The sequence below is a fragment of the Drosophila ananassae genome, chromosome XL (genome assembly GCF_017639315.1).
Source record: "Drosophila ananassae strain 14024-0371.13 chromosome XL, ASM1763931v2, whole genome shotgun sequence".
NCBI lineage: Eukaryota > Metazoa > Arthropoda > Insecta > Diptera > Drosophilidae > Drosophila > Drosophila ananassae.
Window position 1 is genome coordinate 10,475,104 of NC_057931.1, and position 19,206 is coordinate 10,494,309.

General features: G+C 47.0%; 2 protein-coding genes across 8 annotated transcripts; one reads left to right on the forward strand and one right to left on the reverse strand.

Moving 5' to 3' along the window:
- Positions 1 to 663: 663 nt before the first annotated feature.
- LOC6504658 (putative GPI-anchor transamidase) lies at positions 664 to 2,133 on the reverse strand. Its single transcript, XM_001966424.4, has 5 exons — positions 1,479 to 2,133; positions 1,303 to 1,420; positions 1,139 to 1,249; positions 914 to 1,074; positions 664 to 849 (listed from the first exon to the last, which is right to left on the reverse strand). The coding sequence occupies exons 1-5, from the start codon at positions 2,060 to 2,062 to the stop codon at positions 759 to 761; spliced, it is 1,065 nt and encodes a 354-aa protein (XP_001966460.1). The 5' UTR covers positions 2,063 to 2,133; the 3' UTR covers positions 664 to 758.
- A 4,164-nt stretch (positions 2,134 to 6,297) lies between these two features.
- LOC116655460 lies at positions 6,298 to 18,978 on the forward strand. 7 transcript variants are annotated; one of them, XM_044717017.1, is made up of 7 exons: positions 6,298 to 6,695; positions 8,617 to 12,372; positions 12,440 to 12,581; positions 12,903 to 13,136; positions 13,196 to 13,671; positions 13,748 to 13,917; positions 13,982 to 18,978. In XM_044717017.1, the coding sequence occupies exons 2-7, from the start codon at positions 8,818 to 8,820 to the stop codon at positions 16,734 to 16,736; spliced, it is 7,332 nt and encodes a 2,443-aa protein (XP_044572952.1). In that variant the 5' UTR covers positions 6,298 to 6,695; positions 8,617 to 8,817; the 3' UTR covers positions 16,737 to 18,978. The 7 variants fall into 7 exon arrangements, with proteins under 7 accessions (XP_044572952.1, XP_044572955.1, XP_044572956.1 ...); XM_044717020.1 differs by having other exon boundaries at positions 13,751 to 13,917; XM_044717021.1 differs by having other exon boundaries at positions 12,440 to 12,479.
- The last annotated feature ends 228 nt before the right edge of the window (positions 18,979 to 19,206 follow it).

Genomic DNA, 19,206 nt, shown 5'->3' on the forward strand with positions numbered 1-19,206 from the left:
AAAAACAAAAATTAATTAATAATTAAAGGAAAGAGTGAAGATCTCGCTTCAGAGGCCCATTGTTACTCTTTGAATTTGTGTATACCCAGATTAGAAAATTGTGAAGAATACAAAAAAAAAAAAAATGAAACCAAAACAAAACATATAAATATAAAATATATATATAAAAACAGAAGTAAAAAAAAAAAAGATCATAATGAATCGAAAATTATAGGAATACAGTGTTTTTTTTTTTGAGTGTGCATTTCTAATTCAAATGTAGCAGCCGACAGAGAAGTCGACTTTTACCTTTTTATATAAGTATTTATACAATATATATGGTTTTTGTTTAATTTTTGGGATTTGATATGAATGTTACACGATGGATTGAGATTGATTGATTGATTAGTGAACGTTTGATGTAGTGGTAAAAAAAACAAAAAACATAAACACAAAAAAATAAAATATATAATTTAAATGATACATTGATGTAATACATAAGAAAATGAAAAATAAACATAGAATCGACAATGATAATGAAAATGAAAAAATGTTAGCAAATATAAATGATATAAAATGAAAAGAAAAATATATAAAAACAGATAACTAAGAAGGAACTAAGCCCATAATTGAGAATTTTTAAAGCACGATTCGAGATCACATATAAATTTAATAAACTACACATGTATTAATAATGAAATGATGTATTTACGAATAAAATTAATATTATCACATGAATTTTTAAATCGTACATTTCTTTGGTAAAAAATCAAATCAAACTATTTGAAAAATTCCGAAGGAAATTGTGACTCAAGAACGATTTTGAATGGTTTTTTAAAAGGCAACTCCTTCTCGTTGGTTACGAAATCACTAAAAAAATTGGTTGTAAGTATATTGTGGTTATAATGTCATAATAATTGTATTTCAAACTCACTCTTCGTTGGCCATTGTGACATTAATGCGATCGGTGGAGACCCGAGTGGGTCGGATGGCACCAAAAAAATCCGTAATGGGCACTTTGTGTGGATCCCGACGATACAGATCCTTCCGAACGCCCACCGTCGAAATACACACTCTCTTGGGGCACACTTGCAGCTACAAAAGGATTACAATTAAATATCTATATCTAATTTATTATAAGTATCCTTCAGACACGTACAAACTCCCCGATAGTGCGTTTGCTGAAGGGCTGCACCTTTTCTAGGAACTCCAGGGCATAGTAAGTATAACGATCGATCATATAAACGCCAATCGAAGGATCCACATGATGCTGTAAGGGAAGGATATAGATTTAAGAACTCCTGACAGTCTAAACCAACTCACTGATAGCGAATCCTCGCCCACCAGACTGCTGGCCACCGCCAGGACATTCGGTGAGGTGAACTTCTCGTACAGCGAAGCCGCCTGGCAGGTGTCCACCATGAAGAAGAGTTCGTTGTAGCTGCGGAGAACATCAAACAGGATCAAGAAGGATTTAAACAAATCTTAGAAAGGAGTACCGCTTCTTTTCCCACATCTGCTGAATGCCATCGGCGAGCTCCTGACTGGTGATTTCCTCCGAATCCTGGAACTTAAGGAAGCCATCGCCACCGTGACCGGTAAGGTAGATAAGGACATTGCTGCCGGCATCGGAGAGGAGTTTCTTGGAGCGAGCCGTGCCGTTCTGGGTGCGGCCAGTCAGAAGCCGGACGAAATTCTCCACGGTGACCTCATAACCGCGATAGTCCACCTCCACGTCGTCGCCGTAGACATTGATGTGCTGATTGGCATTGTTGTAGACCTGACCGGGACGAGGATTCCGGGCATTGCATGCCATGTCGTCGGCAATCATCAGGATGATCTGGGAGTCGGGAATGCCCAATCGTTTCACGGAGCGGTAGATGGAGAGTACATTGGCCACATGCCGGTAGTTGAACCAAAACCGGGAAGCGTCCACCAGCACCGCCCAGTTGTTAGTGTGTGTAGAGCGCTGGGCCGCGTCCACATAGCCCTCCGGCAGCACGGACGTGTCCTGTCCATCGGCCAGGCACTTGGCCACAAAGATTACAAGCAACCAAAGCAATTTTCCATACATATTCTTCATTATTTCCCAGATCGTAAACAAATCCAAACATCAAACGCTGCAAGGTATATTTTGAGCTGCGAAAACGTCCTAACGCGTTTTAACAGAGCGATAACAGCGGCAGCCTGCGCCTAACAGCACTCTGTTAACATGGCGAAGGGTATACCATAGGCTATACCGATCTGTCCTAATCAGGATACCTTAACCAAGTCTTTTCAAAATGGGAAAAATATAAAATTAACGAATTTCCGCCTTAAGGCCATATCTTGGCCAATATCCATCCGATCCCAAAAAGGAATACGTCAATCGATTTGTGGGACGATTCTGCATAAAACTGCGTTCAAATCTAAAAATAAAATTTTCGATCGATATTTTTCAATATTTTCTGGGGGACCCCCTTCAAAAGTGGGGAAACCCAAAAATCTCCACCTATCGGACGTCATATCTTGGCCAATATCCATCCGATCCCGAAAAGGAATACGCCAATCGATTTGTGGGACGATTCTGCATAAAACTGCGTTCAAATCTAAAAATAAAATTTTCGATCGATATTTTTCAATATTTTCTGGGGGACCCCCTTCAAAAATGGGGAAACCCAAAAATCTCCTCCTATCGGAGGCCATATCTTGGCCAATATCCATCCGATCCCAAAAAGGAATACGTCAATCGATTTGTGGGACGATTCTGCATAAAACTGCGTTCAAATCTAAAAATAAAATTTTCGATCGATATTTTTCAATATTTTCTGGGGGACCCCCTTCAAAAGTGGGGAAACCCAAAAATCTCCACCTATCGGAGGCCATATCTTGGCCAATATCCATCCGATCCCAAAAAGGAATACGCCAATCGATTTGTGGGACGATTCTCCACAAATCTGCGTTAAAATCTAAAAATAAAATCTTCGATCGATATTTTTCAATATTTTCTGGGGGACCCCCTTCAAAAATGGGGAAACCCAAAAATCTCCTCCTATCGGAGGCCATATCTTGGCCAATATCCATCCGATCCCAAAAAGGAATACGTCAATCGATTTGTGGGACGATTCTGCATAAAACTGCGTTCAAATCTAAAAATAAAATTTTCGATCGATATTTTTCAACATTTTCTGGGGGGACCCCCTTCAAAAATGGGGAAACCCAAAAATCTCCCCCTTTCGGAGGCCATATCTTGGCCAATATCCATCCGATCCCAAAAAGGAATACGTCAATCGATTTGTGGGACGATTCTACACAAATTTGCGTTCAAATCTAAAAATAAAATTTTCGATCGATATTTTTCAATATTTTCTGGACTGTCTTCAATTGTGGTGGAAAAAATTATAGTTATGTTCGGCAGTGTATTTTTCCAGACCGGCAACCAATCTAACGCAGTAAGGTATTTTTTGTATGTTGCGGAAAAAGTACTAATGCATTTTAACAGGGAACTAACAGCGAGCAGGTCTGCGCTTAACAGCACTCTGTAAACTGGCTGTTAAAATAAATTTATGATTAAATTATATGATTTTTATAAATATTATTCTATTTATCAGGCCATTCTTATTGTCTTTAGGTAAAAGGGAGTTGGCTTCTTCATTAAAACACATTTAGACAGTCTTTCATATAGCAATTCCCTTGAAAAACAGGCGAGTAAAATGCCTGTGATTGTTTGCGTCAGGGGAGAGGGGCGGTGGCGAGCGAGAGAACCTTCTGTTAATGACTAAATTTTCCATTCGATCTTTTGCTATCAAAACCCATCTAAATGAGGTATTTTCTACATAAAACATTTAGAAAACATTAAGTAGAATCATATTTAAAGGAGAATATAATAAAAATCAGACTCAAAGTACATGAAAAAAGCCTCCGAAAATTGCAAAAAAGAGCAGCGAGAGAAAGAGAGAGTCGGTTGTCAGAGCCAGAGGTGGTGGTGGGGGGCGAGACCTAAGGGGGAGAGAGCAGTTTGCATGTGTGCGATTTTGTGGTCATAAAAGCTTTGTTTGCGTGTGGAATTTAACTGTTTTCTAGCCGTCTGCGAATTGGGGGGGGGGGGGGGCCATACAAGCTGGAAAATAGGGAAAATCGCTTAAAAATACAAGACTTCTCATAAATCTGAATTCGCCGCGATCACAGGCGGCCGCTGACGCTCTCTCTCTCCTTCTTGCATGCTCTTTCCGTTGCCCTCTCTCTTGTTTTCTCTCTCTGATTCACGTGGGTTTTCATATTGTATTATTTTTTGTTTTTTTTGTATGAGTGTATTTGTATATACACAGACTCATATAATGACTGTTTTTTTTTTTTGTCGATTTTTCGTTGAGCTTTGGCTTTGCCGGAAGTTTTCTTTTTATCCAATCCACCTATCGCTCAATGTGCTTTGCTTTGTGCCTTATATTCGCTTTCTTTCGCCTTTTGCCTATCGCTGCTTCTGCTTTGCTGCGTGGCATTTTGTCGGCCATTTTTTTCCACAAATACACACACGCACATACTTATGAGTGTGTGTGTGTGTGTGTAATGTATGTAAATGCGTCTCTCGCAACAAAAACAGAAGAAAAAAAAAAAGCAACAATTTCTAGGTGAAATTAATCGAGTGGGCGTAATGCAAATGGCCAAAATAGAGCCATGCCACATTTTCCTACCCATTTGGCTAGGAGTCTTTTTTATCGTTTATCCGATTCTACCAGGGGGATTATTTGACATTATTTCTGTATACAGAGAGTCCCCTTGAAATATTGATCTTAATTTTTAATGTGAAGGATAATCGATCGAAGGGCGGCCTTCGTGGCTAATTGATGATGTCATGGCAGCGGAAATGCTGCCATCGTGTGTCCTGCCAGCCAGGCTGCCAGTCAGACCAGCCTTCTCCACCCACTTGACCCACTTTTCCACATTTCTTCATATTCTCTCGCTTTTCTGCTTTTCCGCTTTTCTGATTTTCTGATTTTCCTCAAGAAAATCCGAGTAGACAGAGCAAGAAGAGTGCATAATAATGCCATGGCGTTTGCAGTAAAAGCTATTGATTATTCCCTCGCTTCCACTTAACAATTAAAGCTTTTTTTTTTTTTTTTTTTTTTTGCCTTTAACCCAGTTACCCGCAAAAGGGTCCTTGAATGGCCCTTAGAGTGTGTGTGAGGGGAAATTGGGTTAGAGTCGAGTCGGGTCGGGTCGAGGAGCGGTGGGAGGACGGTTAAGAGGAGCTGATATGCCACCTGACACTTGCAGGATTCAAGCAACCCCCTGGCCCCAAGGACATGCCCAGTAGCCCAGGCCCATAACAGACAGCAACAACCTACGCCACAGCATCACAAGTTGAGGAAAAACTCCGGAAAAGCCAAAAGGATGCTTGGTTAAAAGAGCGAAAGCGTTAACAAGGCAACACACACACACACACACCCACACACACACACAGCCACCCCCTTACGGCCCGAGTCCTTTTTCTGCTTTCGCAACACAAAAGACGCAGACACAGCAGACCGTATTTGCGGCGAGTTTCCGAAGAGCGAGAGCGGCGACGAGAGAGCCAGAGAGCAAGAGAACGCGAGAGAGACAGTGAGAGAGAGAGCATGCGGCGAGAGGCAGCAAACATTTGCCAAAAACAACACGTAGGCCGGGAAAACTCAATACGTCGACCTGGCAATGCCCTAAAAGCAAAAGCAATTTTCCAGGAATACATGTCACCAAATTTGTCCTTTTTTTTGTGTATATTTTGTGGGAGTGCGTACAGGTTTTCCAACTGGAATATAATTCTAATTTAAATTTAAATTTTGTTTGTTTTGTTTTCTTTGTAAAAATGTAATATTTATGAAGTAGAAATAAAACGGTAATAACTGTTACAAAAAAGATAACTGTAATAATTGTTACAAAATAGAGAGTAAATATGATTTGACTTTATTTTTGTAGAATATCTTTAAGTTATTATTTAAAAACCATAAAATAAATATAATTTTATTCATTAAAATATAATAAATAAAAGAAATTGTCAATTTATTATTTTATTTTATAATTATGACTATTATTAAGGATATTTATGTAAAATGGCTTGTTAATGAATATTTTATATAAATATCTTATATATTTTTCTAAATAAATCTAAAACTAAAAAATCTTTAGAAATATTAATTAATTATGTAATATTATTATTAAAAAGACCTCGAACATAACCTACAAAAATATAGAGAAAAATCCTGATTATGAGTTGCCACCCCAAGGACCAAGAAAAAGGACCCAGAGCAAAGATACATATGTATGGAAAACAAATCGAATGCGATAGTCGATGGAAGCGAGCGAGATAGAGCATAGCCAGCAAGACAGCAGCAGGGCACAACGCTCTCGCTCGTTATTTCGCTTCGCACCGTGTTTGCGTTCACAACTCACTCTCGGTTCGGGTTCTGCATTTTATTTTATTATTATTATTATTTTTTTTTGTTTGTTCTCCTGCTCCTGCGTCTGCTGGGTGCCTCTGGGGTGATTTGTGTGCCGCGTAGCCAGTGACCGGGTAGGATTAAACTAAACTAATTCACCGCCTAATCGGTGCTATCCTGGACTCTTAAAAACAAAAAAACAAGCAGCAAAAAAAAATAAATAATAAATAAATAAATAAATGAAAATGAATGAGGAAAATTCGCAAATGGATGTATGAGAAGAGTGTAGAAGCATACAGAGTAGAATCAGAAGAGAATTAAAAAGTAAGTAAAGTATATTCGCGTAGCGTTCGGTTTTTGCGTTAGTGTTTGTGTAAAAAGAAAGAGACAAGTGAGCGCTGCTGCTGTTGCTGCTGTTCGCGCGTCATGCGAAAGAAAACGGAGAAGCGGAAAAAACAGAAAGCAGCCGCCGCAGTAGTAGCCGCATCAAAATTCATAAAAACTCTATTTTACCAATTTTCGTATGTTTTTTTTTTGCGTGTGTGAGTGTGTGTGTGTTTGTTGTGTCCTACCATCCCCCCCGATCCTCCAACCCTTCCATCCCCCCTCCCCCTGTGCAGCCCCCCAGTGTTCGTGCCTGTTTTTGTTGCAACTGCCTGAACGGTTTTTCATTTTTTTGTTTCCCCATTTTTTTTTTGCATGCGTAAGTGTGAGTGAGAGCGAGTACCGCAACCTGGTGGCAACACTGGTGGCAATTCTTTTGACAACTTTTCCGCTTTTGTGAAAATTGTGCGGCCAGTTTCCGTTTCTACTTCGTTGCCTGTATCAGTGTTTACAATCTTTTTTTTTTCTCTCTCTTTTATTTTTATTTTTATTATTTTTTTTTTTTTGCACACAGCGTGCTTGTTGCAAAGGTGTGTTTGTATTTGTGTGTGTGAGAGTTCTACTTAATGGTGTATACACACACCAAACTGGGTCTTCATTTTGTTATTTGCCATTTGCTTTTACTTCCTTTATTCGTTCGCTTCGCTGCCATTGTGATTTTCTTCAGAGGGTGGTGGCGTTGCATGTGTGTACTATGTCTGTATGTGTGTGTGTGTGAGAGAGTGTGTGTCTGGACGAGTGTGAGAGTGAAAATGGTGGAAATTAAAGGTCGCCGGTGCAAAATGCAATTCCCAAACCAAAAATCCAAAGAAAAAAAAAAAAAAAACCAAACTAAAGCAAATGCCACGCTCGTGCCCTCTCTACCACTCTCCCTCTCGCCCCGTGCGACTGGTCACACTAAAATGGCGCCTGTCAAATAATAAAATCCGGATCGAAGAAGAAGAAGAACAGCACAGCAGAGAGAAGAGCAACAGAAGCAACAACAACAACAACAAAATGAGCAAAAAGGAAGCCAGGATTCAATTCTTCGAGGATTATTCAACACCATGCCCCCATAATTTTTTTTTTGCTGTTCTTTTTGCTTCTTGTCTTCTCTTGGCGTTGCTCCAGTCTTCCATCCCCTGTCTTTTTTTTTTTTTTTTTTTTTTTTTGTCAGAGTCTCTCTTACCGTTTCGCTTTCCTCGCATTCTCGCAGCTCCCAAGCTCCCAGCTGCTGCCAAAACTTGTTTTTTGTATTCCAAAAGGGAGGGAGGGAGGTGTCAGTAAGGGGGGCTAGGCTTGGGGTTTGCTGGCAACCGCAGAAGCATGTTTTAATGTTCTAGTCGACCAAAGACCGTCTACCGTCTACCGTGGTCTGGGGATATATTATCCTGGGGATATTGGCTTTTGGAGCTGCCCTCGATCGGGCGGAGGCTTCGGAGGCTTCACAAAAAAAAAAACCCACAAAAGCCAGGTGGTCGGGTGGTGAAAGCCGAGCCATTAAAAAGTCATTTTCAATTAGATATTTGTTTTAGCCTAGATTTTGGTTTCTTGTTCTTCTTTTGATTATCTTTTTATGAAAAAAAATTAACACTTTAACGGACAGGGTTGCCTAGTTATCATTATTTTTCTATAAATCCAAAGAGAGTCCTTGGAAATGGAAGACTATTCTTAAAGATTTAATGGCTTTCTTCAAGACTAGACTTAAGAACTAACTTCTAGAAGTTAAGAGAGAGAGATTACTAGAAAATGGTACCACAGGGCGTATAAGTAATACTACCGGAAAGAATACTTTCCTCTAAGAGATAACCCCAACAAGACACCCTAGAGCCTTTAATCTTCTTTAAAATAATTCTAAAATAAATATATCCTTCTGTTCCAGAAGCAATCCTCCACATCAAAGACAACCAATGGGACCAAATCACTGCGACACGAACTGGACTAAAACAGCATCGGATCGCGAGGTGGAGGAGCAACAGCAGCTAGAGCAACTGTTTGCCAAGGAGGCGCCGGAGGAGGCGGCCACAGGGGAGCCATCATAGGAGCAGCAACGTCTGCCTCAGCTGCCCAGGGCCCCTCGAGAATGTCTAGCCGGAAGTCAGGTGGTAGCGGTAGCGGAGGAGGAGGAGGAGGAGGTGGTAGCACCGGAGTCGCAGTCGATGGAGGAGGAGGAGGAGGAGGTGCCCTGGATGACAATGCCAATGCCAATGATAATCCAACCACCACCACTATTAGTAGTGGACCAGGGGAATCTTTGTCAGAAGCTGGCGAGGATACATCATCCACTACTCCCACGCCCATGGATGCAGATGAATCTGCGCCACCACCATCCTCCACAGAAGGAACCGAAACAGTGGATGGAGGAGCCGAAGAATCATCCGAAATGGAAACCAATGAAAAGGAGGCGGAGGGCAAGGAGGAGAAGGAGTCAAAGGAGTTATCTCCTTCCCCTAAAACCCGTACGCCTACGCCAGTGGCCACGCCCACAACAGCCAGCATAAGAATCACTCGCCATTCATCGCCCCTGCTCCTGCTCAGCTCGCCGACGACCGCCCGCCGGGAGATCTCTGTCGGGAGTGACGGAGGCGCCACCGCCGCCGGCGACAGTGAAGAGGCAGTCGGAGTCGGAGTCGGAGTAGTCGTTAGTCAGCGCAAGAGTTCCGTGGAGCGAGCGGTGACACCAGTTATACGAGGACGCAAGTCCATCAAGGATCTAAAAGAAGCCAAAGAAGTCAAGTCCGAGGAGGCGGAGGCCACTGGCGCGACGCCCGAGCCGGCAGCGGCGGCGCCGGAGGAGCCAGTGGCGGCGGAGGGTAGCCAGGAACCAGAGTCCTTGCCAGGAGCAGCTGCCGCGGACGAAAAAGACCACAGAGACACAAAAGACACTGAAAAGGATAAGGATAAGGAGAAGGAGAAAGAGAAGGAGGAGGTGAAGGTCAAAGAGGAAGAGAAGGAAAAGGACAAAGAGAAGGATAAGGATAAAGAGAAAGAAAAGGAGAAGGAAAAAGAAAAGGAGTCTCCGAAGGACAAAAAGGAGCCAGTTACGCCCACAACCTGCAACCGAGTCACCCGCAAATCCCACGCCCAGGAGCATCAGGTCACCAACACCCGTGTGACCCGCAATCGCCGCCAGTCCTCCACTCTGGGCTTCGCCGCCAATTCCTCCTCCGCTGCCGTGGCAGCAGCCGCCACAGCGGCCACCAATCTGGCGGCCACATCCTCAGCAGCAGCAGCAGCAGCGGCGGCGGCAGCGGCAGCGGATCAGCAGCAACCACAACAACAACCGCCACCCACAACAACAGCTCGAGGACGCCGGAAGAAGGCACAGACGGTGGCAGCACCACCCCTGGAACCGGCCGTGAAACGAAAGCGATCGGAGGATGCGGAAGCCGAGACGGAAGCCAGCAATGCCGCCAAGTACAGCAAGGTGGAGGTGGTGAAGACCGAGGAGGCGGAGGCGCCGGCAGCCGAGGAGGATGTGCCCATGAAGCAGGAGCCCATGGAGGCCAGCGAAGTGGTGACGCCGCCGACGGCAACTGCAGCTCCAGCAGCTCCAATATCCGGTGGGACGAGACGGGGTCGTGGACGGCCGCAGAACCGAAACTCAGCCTCGCCGGCGGCCGTCACCTCGACGCGATCCACCCGGCTGAGCAAGGCAGGATCTCCGGGTGTCATTGGCCAAACACCACCGGCCCAGGAGCCGGCGGCGCCACCGAAACGGCGGCGGGTCGGCAGCAGTACACGGAAAACGGCGTCGGCCAGCTCCCTGGCCACCAGCTCCCAGGGCGGGACAGCGGCGGACGAGGACTCCAAAGACAGCATGGCGTCCTCCATGGACGATCTCCTGCTGGCGGCGGCGGACATCAAGCAGGAGAAGCTCACCGCCGAGTTCGAGGACAGCCTTCTGCTGGCGGAGAGCAGCCTGCCCTCCACATCCACGGGTGCCTCATCCGCGCCAGCCGTAGCCTCATCTGGATCGAATGGCCATTCCTGCATAGAACCTCTAACCGTGGAAACGGATCCGGCGAAACCCAAGGACCTACTGCCACCGCCCGAGGATGCGTCCGCCAGCCAGCCAGCTGGGGAAGCGGCCACAGCGGGAGGAGCAGCCGGAACAGGGGCGGTGGGCAAGGCGCCGTCCCTCAGCCCGGAGATGGTCAGCGAGGGGGTGAGCGCCGTCAGTGTGCGGAACTTCTACAAGAAGCCCGAGTTCCTGGCCAACAATCTGGGCATCGAGAAGGATCCGGAGCTGGGCGAGATCGTCCAGACGGTCAGCAGCAATGCGACAGAGTCGGAGGAGATGGTGGTCGAGGAGTCGCCCAAGCTGGACAGTAAGAAGTCCAAGCCGGACAGCGAGGCGGCGAAGATGGAGGATCAGGCCGAGCCGGAGACGGAAATCCTGGCCGATGGTCTGGCGGAAATCACAGCCGAGGCGGAGGACTCCATTTCGATAGGGTCCATGAAGACGGGCGACCTGCGACTGGACGACAGCGGCGAGGGATCCGAGGTGCTACTCGACCACGGCCTGCTCCTCAACGGAGCCGCCCAGCATGAGCGGGGGCAGCCGGAAGCGGAGGAGGAGGAGCCGGAGGAGGACCCAGAAGTTCGGCAGACCAAGCCCAACAGCTATGAGGACTCTGACCATGAGATAATGGACAAGCTGGTCGAGGAAGGAGTCCTGGACGCAGCAGGGAATCCCCTCAGCCAGGCGGGAGTCGCCAAGCTGGAGGAGGAGCTGGAGGAGGATGTCGGCACGGGCGAGGTAGTCGCTGCCATGGTGAACCAGTACATTTTGGACATCACGGAGCAGGCCGAGCAGCTGCTGGTGGACAAGGTGGAGTTCCCCGAGGAGAACAAGGAGAACCTGTCCACCGCGGCGGACGCCACTGCCCCCGATGGTCTGGACATCCAGTTGGCGCTCAAGGACGAGGACGACGAGGGGTTGCCGGTGAAGAATGAGGAGCAGGTGAAGCATCTGGACCTGGAGCTGCAGCTGACGGAGAAAATGGACGTGGACCAGGACGAGGAGCTGGACGAGAAGCCGAGCAATGGGAAGCAGGAGGAGGATGACGAGGAGCAGCAGCAGCAGCGGCGGGAGCAGGAGATCCACCTGCAGAACCTCGGCCTGCTGACGCTTCAGGCGGCGGAGCAGCGGCGGCAGGACCTGCAGGAGGCCCACACCCGCCAGGCCCAGCTCCAGCAGCAGCAGCAACACCATCACCAGCACCACCAGCACAAGCGGCAGGGGGCGCGTGGCGGCGGAAGCGGTGGCAGCAGTGCCACCCACGTCGAGTCCAGCGGCACCCTCAAGACGGTGATAAAGCTGAACAGGAGCAGCAATGGAGGCGTCGGCGGCAGCAGTGGCCTGCCCACCGGCACTGTGATCCATGGCAGCGGCGGCGGTGGCGGTGGTGGCTCGTCTGTCTCCGCCGGCTCCTCCTCGGTGGGCAGTGCGACGCGCAAATCGAGTGGTGCTATGGGCGCCTCCGGCGTGGGAGCAGCAACGGGAGCCGTAGCCGGAGTGCGTCGGCAATCCCTCAAGATGACATTCCAGAAGGGTCGGGCCCGAGGACACGGGGCAGCAGACCGATCCGCCGACCAGCCAACCGAAGACTCCTACTACACCATCCAGAATGAGGTGAGTGCCTGGGATTTGGGGAGTTCTATTTGTCCAAATAACTAATGGTATGTGTTCTCCTTTCCAGAACGAAGGTGCGCAGAAGTCGAGTGGAGTGACCACTACGGGTAATCCCGGCCGAAAGACCAATAACCGTTTCAGCTCAACTAACAACCACTCCGCGGTAGCCTCCTCGCACGGTGGCAGCCACCATTCTTCGGTCCAGTACAGTGCGTATTATGATCCATCCCAACGATCATCCCATCATCTATTCGATGGCCGTCTCTCTCTCATTGTTTTGAAGTCTGAACTGAACCAATCCTCTCCAGAAACTAGTCAGAATTCTCTTTTGTTTTCCTCATTTTTTGGTTCAGTTTGTGAGATTCCTTCATCCTTCATCCATTGATCGTCCTGCACTGTACATATGGCACCGTCACTGATCACCTTCATCCCCAGATATCCATTCCCCACATCCCCCCTCTCTCTCGGACTGTCAAGGACTATTTTGGCTTCTAGACTCTGTCCTAATCTAGGACTTTCCTCTTCCACAGATTCATCTCACTCGGAGGGCTTGGGCCAGGGCGAACATGGCTTCTATCAGATGGTCAAGAAGGACGAAAAGGAGAAGATCCTCATACCCGAGAAGGCCTCCTCGTTCAAGTTCCATCCGGGGCGGTTGTGCGAGGATCAGTGCTACTATTGCAGTGGAAAGTTCGGACTCTATGACACGCCCTGCCACGTGGGGCAGATCAAGTCCGTGGAGCGCCAGCAGAAGATCCTAGCCAGTAAGTATCCTCCAGACTCTGAAGATTCCCAAGCTAATCCTGAACTTCCTCCCTTCCAGATGAGGAGAAACTCACGGTGGATAACTGCCTCTGCGACGCCTGTTTCCGCCATGTGGACCGTCGAGCCAATGCCCCCTCCTACAAGAAACGCCTCTCGGCTCCCGGCCACCTCGAGACGGGTCTGGGTAATGCGGAGAAACACTTCGCAGGCGATGGCAGTCTAACAGATCCATCGGGTAGCGGAGAAGGTGGCTCTACAACGTCATCTGGCGTGGGCGGAGCTGCCAGCGGAGGTGGTGGTGGTGGTGCCATTCGGGCCTGCGCCGTCAAAGACTGCTCCGAGGGAGCTGGGCACTCGCTGCGGCGCAAGTGCATCCGCAAGAGCGTAAAGAAGTTCCAACTGAACCTGGACATACCCGCGGGCAGTTCCATCGTCTGGCTGTGCGAGGCGCACTACAACACCGTCATCCAGTTCTCCGGCTGTGTGCTGTGCAAGCGGCGTCTGGGCAAGAACCACATGTACAACATAACCACGGTGAGTCTCCGGATCTCTTCCTCTCCTTCCTCTTATCCCAAATTCCTATAACCTGAACTTTATGAAATTCTTCCAGCAGGACACCGATCGGTTGGAGAAGGCACTCTCCGAGATGGGAATCCCCGTGCAACTGGGCATGGGCACCGCCGTCTGCAAGCTCTGTCGGTACTTCGCCAACCTGCTGATGAAGCCTCCGGACAGCACCAAGTCCCAGAAGGCCGAGTTCGTCAAGAACTACCGGAAGAGGTGAGTAATCCCTTAAAGATTCTCAACCACTTGATTCTAATCCTTCTATTTCGAACGAAAATAGGCTCCTTAAGGTGCACAACCTGCAGGATGGCAGTCACGAGGTCTCCGAGGCGGACGAGGAGGAAGTCCCCCATCCGGCGGAGTCCGCCAAGGACGCTGCGGTGGAGGGCGGCGAGGACTCCCACGAAATGCCCATGGTGGTGGACTACGACGGGCCCACAGACTCCAACTCCAGCAGCTCCTCGACAACGAATCTGGACGCCAACAGCAAGCAGATGTCCAAGCTGCAGGCCATCCTCCAGCAGAATTTGGGCGCCGAGGTCGGACCAGCAGCCGCAGGAGGCGGCGGAGCGGCAGGAACAGGAGGAAGTGGAGCCGGTACGGGTGGCGCTTCTGGTGGATCAGGAGGAAGTGGCTCTGGTGCCGATATCTCCAACGTCCTGCGCAGCAACCCGAACATATCGATGCGAGAGCTGTTCCACGGCGAGGAGGAGCTGGGGGTGCAGTTCAAGGTGCCCTTCGGATGCAGCAGCAGCCAGAGGACGCCGGAGGGATGGACGCGCGTCCAGACGTTCCTGCAGTACGACGAGCCGACGCGACGCCTGTGGGAGGAGCTGCAGAAGCCGTACGGCAACCAGAGTTCCTTCCTGCGGCACCTGATACTCCTGGAGAAGTACTATCGCAACGGAGATCTCGTCCTGGCGCCGCACGCCTCCTCCAACGCCTCCGTTTACACGGAAACGGTACGCCAGCGGCTGAACTCCTTCGATCATGGTCACTGCGGTGGCCTGGGCGGAGTACCTCCATCGAAAGCCCAGTCTGCAACATCCTCACATCCGGCAACGGGCGGTAACAGTGTCCTGGCTACCGCCTTGACCACACCCTCCTCCTCATCATCGTTGTCGGCGGATCCGGCGCCATCCGCGGATCCAATCATCCCCTTGGTGGAGCTGAACGACGACGACGAGGAGGAGGAGGACGGCGGCGATTCCACGGAGGATCGAGAGTCGGGAGCGGGCGGGGATAATCGGCAAGCGGAGTCCCCGCTGGAACGGCTCAGTGTGGACAAGCTGACGAAGCAGCTGAGCTCCAATGCAGTGACGATCATAGCCCGGCCGAAGGACAACAAGCCCGCCCAGCCATCCGCCGCCGCCTCCTCCACGTCCGAGGAGGTGGCTGTGGTGCTGCCCACGACGACGAAGTCCGCCGCCCAGTCCCACTCCCACTCCCAGTCTCAGTCTCAGTCGCAGTCACAGTCCCAATCGCAAGCCAAGGAGGCACCGCCGCTGGTCGCCGCCAATGCGAACAGCCGCAGCATCCTGAAGACCAATCTCCTGGGCATGAACAAGGCCGTCGAGATTGTGCCACTGACTCCACCCGCCTCGCAGACCCAGCAATCCGGCGGCACTCCGTCGATGGCATCGATAACGTCGGTGCCCTCGATCGCCTCGCTGGCCAACAAGCAGGCCCAGGACCAGAAGCAGCACAAGAAGCTCCTGGACATGGCCAAGATGCTGGGCAACACCCAGAAGGCTGCCGCCAATCATCAGCAGGGATCTGAGGCGCCAGCTCCACTGAAGCCATCGGGCGTCGCCCAGCTGCTCAACTCCCCGCCGGAGCTGATCAGCCTGCACCGGAGGAGGGCCAGTGCCACCGCCAACAACAGCCTCCTGGGTAACCTCTCCGGCAAGAGGCTGCAACTGCCACGAACTGGAGTAGCCGGCGGCCCAGCATCTGGCGGGGCGGGAGGCGGTGGGCCGTCGGGCAACCGGGGAGGAGCAAGTGGTGGCCCGCCGCCACCGAATGTCGTCATACTGCCGGATACACTGACGCCCCAGGAGCGGCACGAGAGCAAGAGCTGGAAGCCCACGCTGATACCGCTGGAGGATCAGAACAAGGTGCCGAATAAGACGCATGCATTGTACCAGACCGCCGACGGGCGGAGGCTGCCGGCCCTGGTGCAGGTCCAGTCCGGCGGCAAGCCATACCTCATCTCCATCTTCGACTACAATCGGATGTGCATTCTGCGGCGGGAGAAGCTGCTCCGGGATCAGATGCTCAAGGCCAACAATGCCAAGCTGAAGAACGCCCAGCAGCAACATCAGCAGCAGCAGCAGCAGCAGCAACAACATCAGCATCAGCAGCAGCATCAGCAGCAACAGCAGCAGCATCAGCAGCAGCAACAACAGAGCTCTGCAGCGTCGGCAACGGCGGCTGCCTTCTCCAGCATGTTGAAGCTAGCCCACCAGCAGACGGCGCGCCAGCAGCTGCAACAGTTGCAGCAGAAGCACCAGCAACAGCAGCAACATATGCCCACCCTGCAGCCTGGTGGTGGTGGTGGCGGCGGAGGGTCTGGGGGAGCAGGTGGCGGAGTGGGCGCTGGACTGCGACTGGCCAGGTTGGCGCCAAAGATGCCCGCACTGACCAATCCCCAGATCGGCAGCCAGGCGCCCAACTACCCCTCGCTGATGCCCAATCCCATGGACAACAGCAACAACTCCTGGCTGTGGAAGAACTTTCCCGACTCGAATCAGTATCTCCTGAATGGAAATGGCGGCGGCGGGGGCGGTGGTGGTGGTAGCAAGTTGCCGCATTTCACCGGGAAACCGGCCACTGCCACAAGCAGCAAGGCGGCGGCCACCAGCATCTTCAACATCAAGCACCAGCAGCAGCAGCAGAAGCTCATCGAGAATGCCATCATGTCGAAGATACCGAAGAGTCTGACGGTGATACCCCAGCAGATGGGAGGCGGAAGTGGTGAGCTGGGCGGTGGTGGCGGAGGTGGAGGAGGAGGAGGTACGTCCTCAAAGGACTGACAAGGAGCTAGAAGCGAGATCGGGCGAAGGAGAAGCAGCCGGATATTGGAGCTTCAGAGCACGAGGTGACCATAGATTCCAGGGCCAGCACTGGCGGCGTCTTAAATTATAAAAAAAAAAATATAAATTTTAGATTTAAAAAAAAAAACGAACAAGATGCGAAAATCAAGATTATTCTAAGGATTACATAACGTTGATTGTGTATAAAAAAAAAAAATAACTAAAAACTACAAAACTATAAAGTAAAAAAGAGAAAAATCGAGAGATACGGATACGAATATGTGTAAGGTCAATAGGTATATAAGGATACAACCCAACAGATGCAGGATGAACAGAAAAAAAAAAAAAAACGAAAAAGGATAATGCAGATGCAGATTATTAATTAGGATTTAGGGTTAAGAGCTATACTTATACTCTATAAACTTATGCTACTTTATTATTGTAGAATACGATATATGATATATATTTTTTTATTAGATTTTATCGGAATATTTCACATGCGATTCGTGTATTATAGATACCAAAATTGCTAGATCTTAAAAACAAAAAAATTAATAATAATAATTATACAAAAAAAAAGGAAGAAAAGATAAACAAAATGGTTTATAGATTTATAAGATTACATAATTTTTTTACACCAACACAACAACAACAACAACTACAACAAGACCCTCACACATCCACACGCACGAACTAATATTTAAAAAAATAAAATAAAATTAATTAATTTTAATAATTAATTAAGAGGAAATGCAGAGCACAAAAAAAAAATGAATGCTGCTGATAATCCTTATACCGGATCTTAAGTTTAATAATTGCACGAATCCAAAAACAAAAAAAAACGAAATAAAAATAAAAAACAGAAACAGAAACTAGAAAACCTTAAAAAAAAAAAGAAGAACAAACAAGAACAGAACCAGAAACCCAGGAGCATTTCAATAATCCACTTTACCCCCAAATATATATTATATACATTTTTTATAGAATATATGACAAATCCTAATTTATAACCATTTTTGTATTCTCACTTACACCCACACACACACACACACACCTCATACACACACACACACACACCAACAACAACATACAGAGATATACTTTATAGTACTAATTTTATATTATTAATTTAACCACTAAAAACTAAATTGTAAATACATATATATATATACGAAATATAATATATTTACAACAGAAAACAGAAACAGATAAATACACAAAATACACTTTCAAAAAAAAACAAATTAAAAATGCAAATTTTTCAACAACAAAGTAAAAGCAAAAAGCAAAAAGTAAAAGCAAAAAGCAAATCCAAACACAAAAACAATCAAATGATCGGTGTTCTCGGTGCCTCTGGTGGCCTCTGTGTTCCATTTCTAAGGAATTCTAAACAAAAAAAATTACAGAAATCAGTTTAAGCATAACAAAATAAATACAAAAATAAATACAAAATTAAAAAATATAAAATTTCAAATTAAAATAAAATATATATATATCGTATATAGTTCTCTTAAGCCCCCAAAATGATGATCGTTTTCTGAGAAAGGCAATTGCATATTTCTCAAAAAAAAAAAAAAAATGACAAATTGAAAAAAAAAAGCTTTCTTAAAAAATTAACTCAACACAATACAACGTATATATATGGTTATATATGGTATATAGTATATACTAGCTATATATATTTGAACAGATATTTTAGAGAGAAAGAGAGAGAGAGAGGGATGCAATTGTAAATTAGCCCGTTAGGCATTATAGAATATATTTATACACATATGAGAATTCAATTGTTGTTGTTAAACATTGAAAATGTATTTATAAAGAATGGGAAATTCAAAAAAAAAAAAAAAAACCCAAGAAGAATGGATAGGATAGGTTGAGAATCAGAGCCCCAGGAAACAAAAAAGTAAAAAATAAATAAATAAAAAATAAAACAAAGTCGAGGACATCCACAGGACATCCTCATCTGATATATGATGAACATAGAATGCCTTGATCGAACCTGGTTTTATTTTGTAAAGTCCTTAAACAAAAAAAAAATCATAAATAATCGTGTGCCTGTGAGAGAGTATGTGTGTGTGTGTGTGTGTGTGTGTGTGTGTGGGAGTGTGTGTGTGGAAGTGTGTGTCCTTTATGTAGTACTTGATAGCAGATAAATCATTTGATCCAAAACACATCCTACACTTACAACTTATTTATGCAATTAATTTAAAAAAAAAAAAAAAAACAAAATAAACTCTAAAAACTACAAAAATCAACGAATCCTTTTTGTTACAAAAAAAAATATATATAAAAAACAAAAAATAAACAAAAAACAAAACGAAATCGAGAAATAAATTCCCCATGTCCAGCTAAGAAATTAAAAATTGTTTTTATTACTTTTTTTTTTTTTTCAAAATTTAATTATTTTTTTGTGGGAAAGGATATCTTAGAGAGAGTCCTTTTGAAGAAATATTTTAATTTCCAAATATTT

Bases quoted from the DNA above. Each gene is read 5' to 3' on its own strand.
- LOC6504658 (XM_001966424.4), bottom strand. From the start codon at position 2,062: ATGAAGAATATGTATGGAAAATTGCTTTGGTTGCTTGTAATCTTTGTG. The intron at 1,075-1,138 runs GTACGTGTCTGA...ATCCTTTTGTAG, and splicing joins AACGCACTATCGGGGAGTTT to CTGCAAGTGTGCCCCAAGAG. The intron at 850-913 runs GTGAGTTTGAAA...CAATTTTTTTAG, and splicing joins GTCACAATGGCCAACGAAGA to TGATTTCGTAACCAACGAGA.
- LOC116655460 (XM_044717017.1), top strand. From the start codon at position 8,818: ATGTCTAGCCGGAAGTCAGGTGGTAGCGGTAGCGGAGGAGGAGGAGGA. The intron at 13,137-13,195 runs GTAAGTATCCTC...CCTCCCTTCCAG, and splicing joins CCAGCAGAAGATCCTAGCCA to ATGAGGAGAAACTCACGGTG. The intron at 13,918-13,981 runs GTGAGTAATCCC...GAACGAAAATAG, and splicing joins GTCAAGAACTACCGGAAGAG to GCTCCTTAAGGTGCACAACC.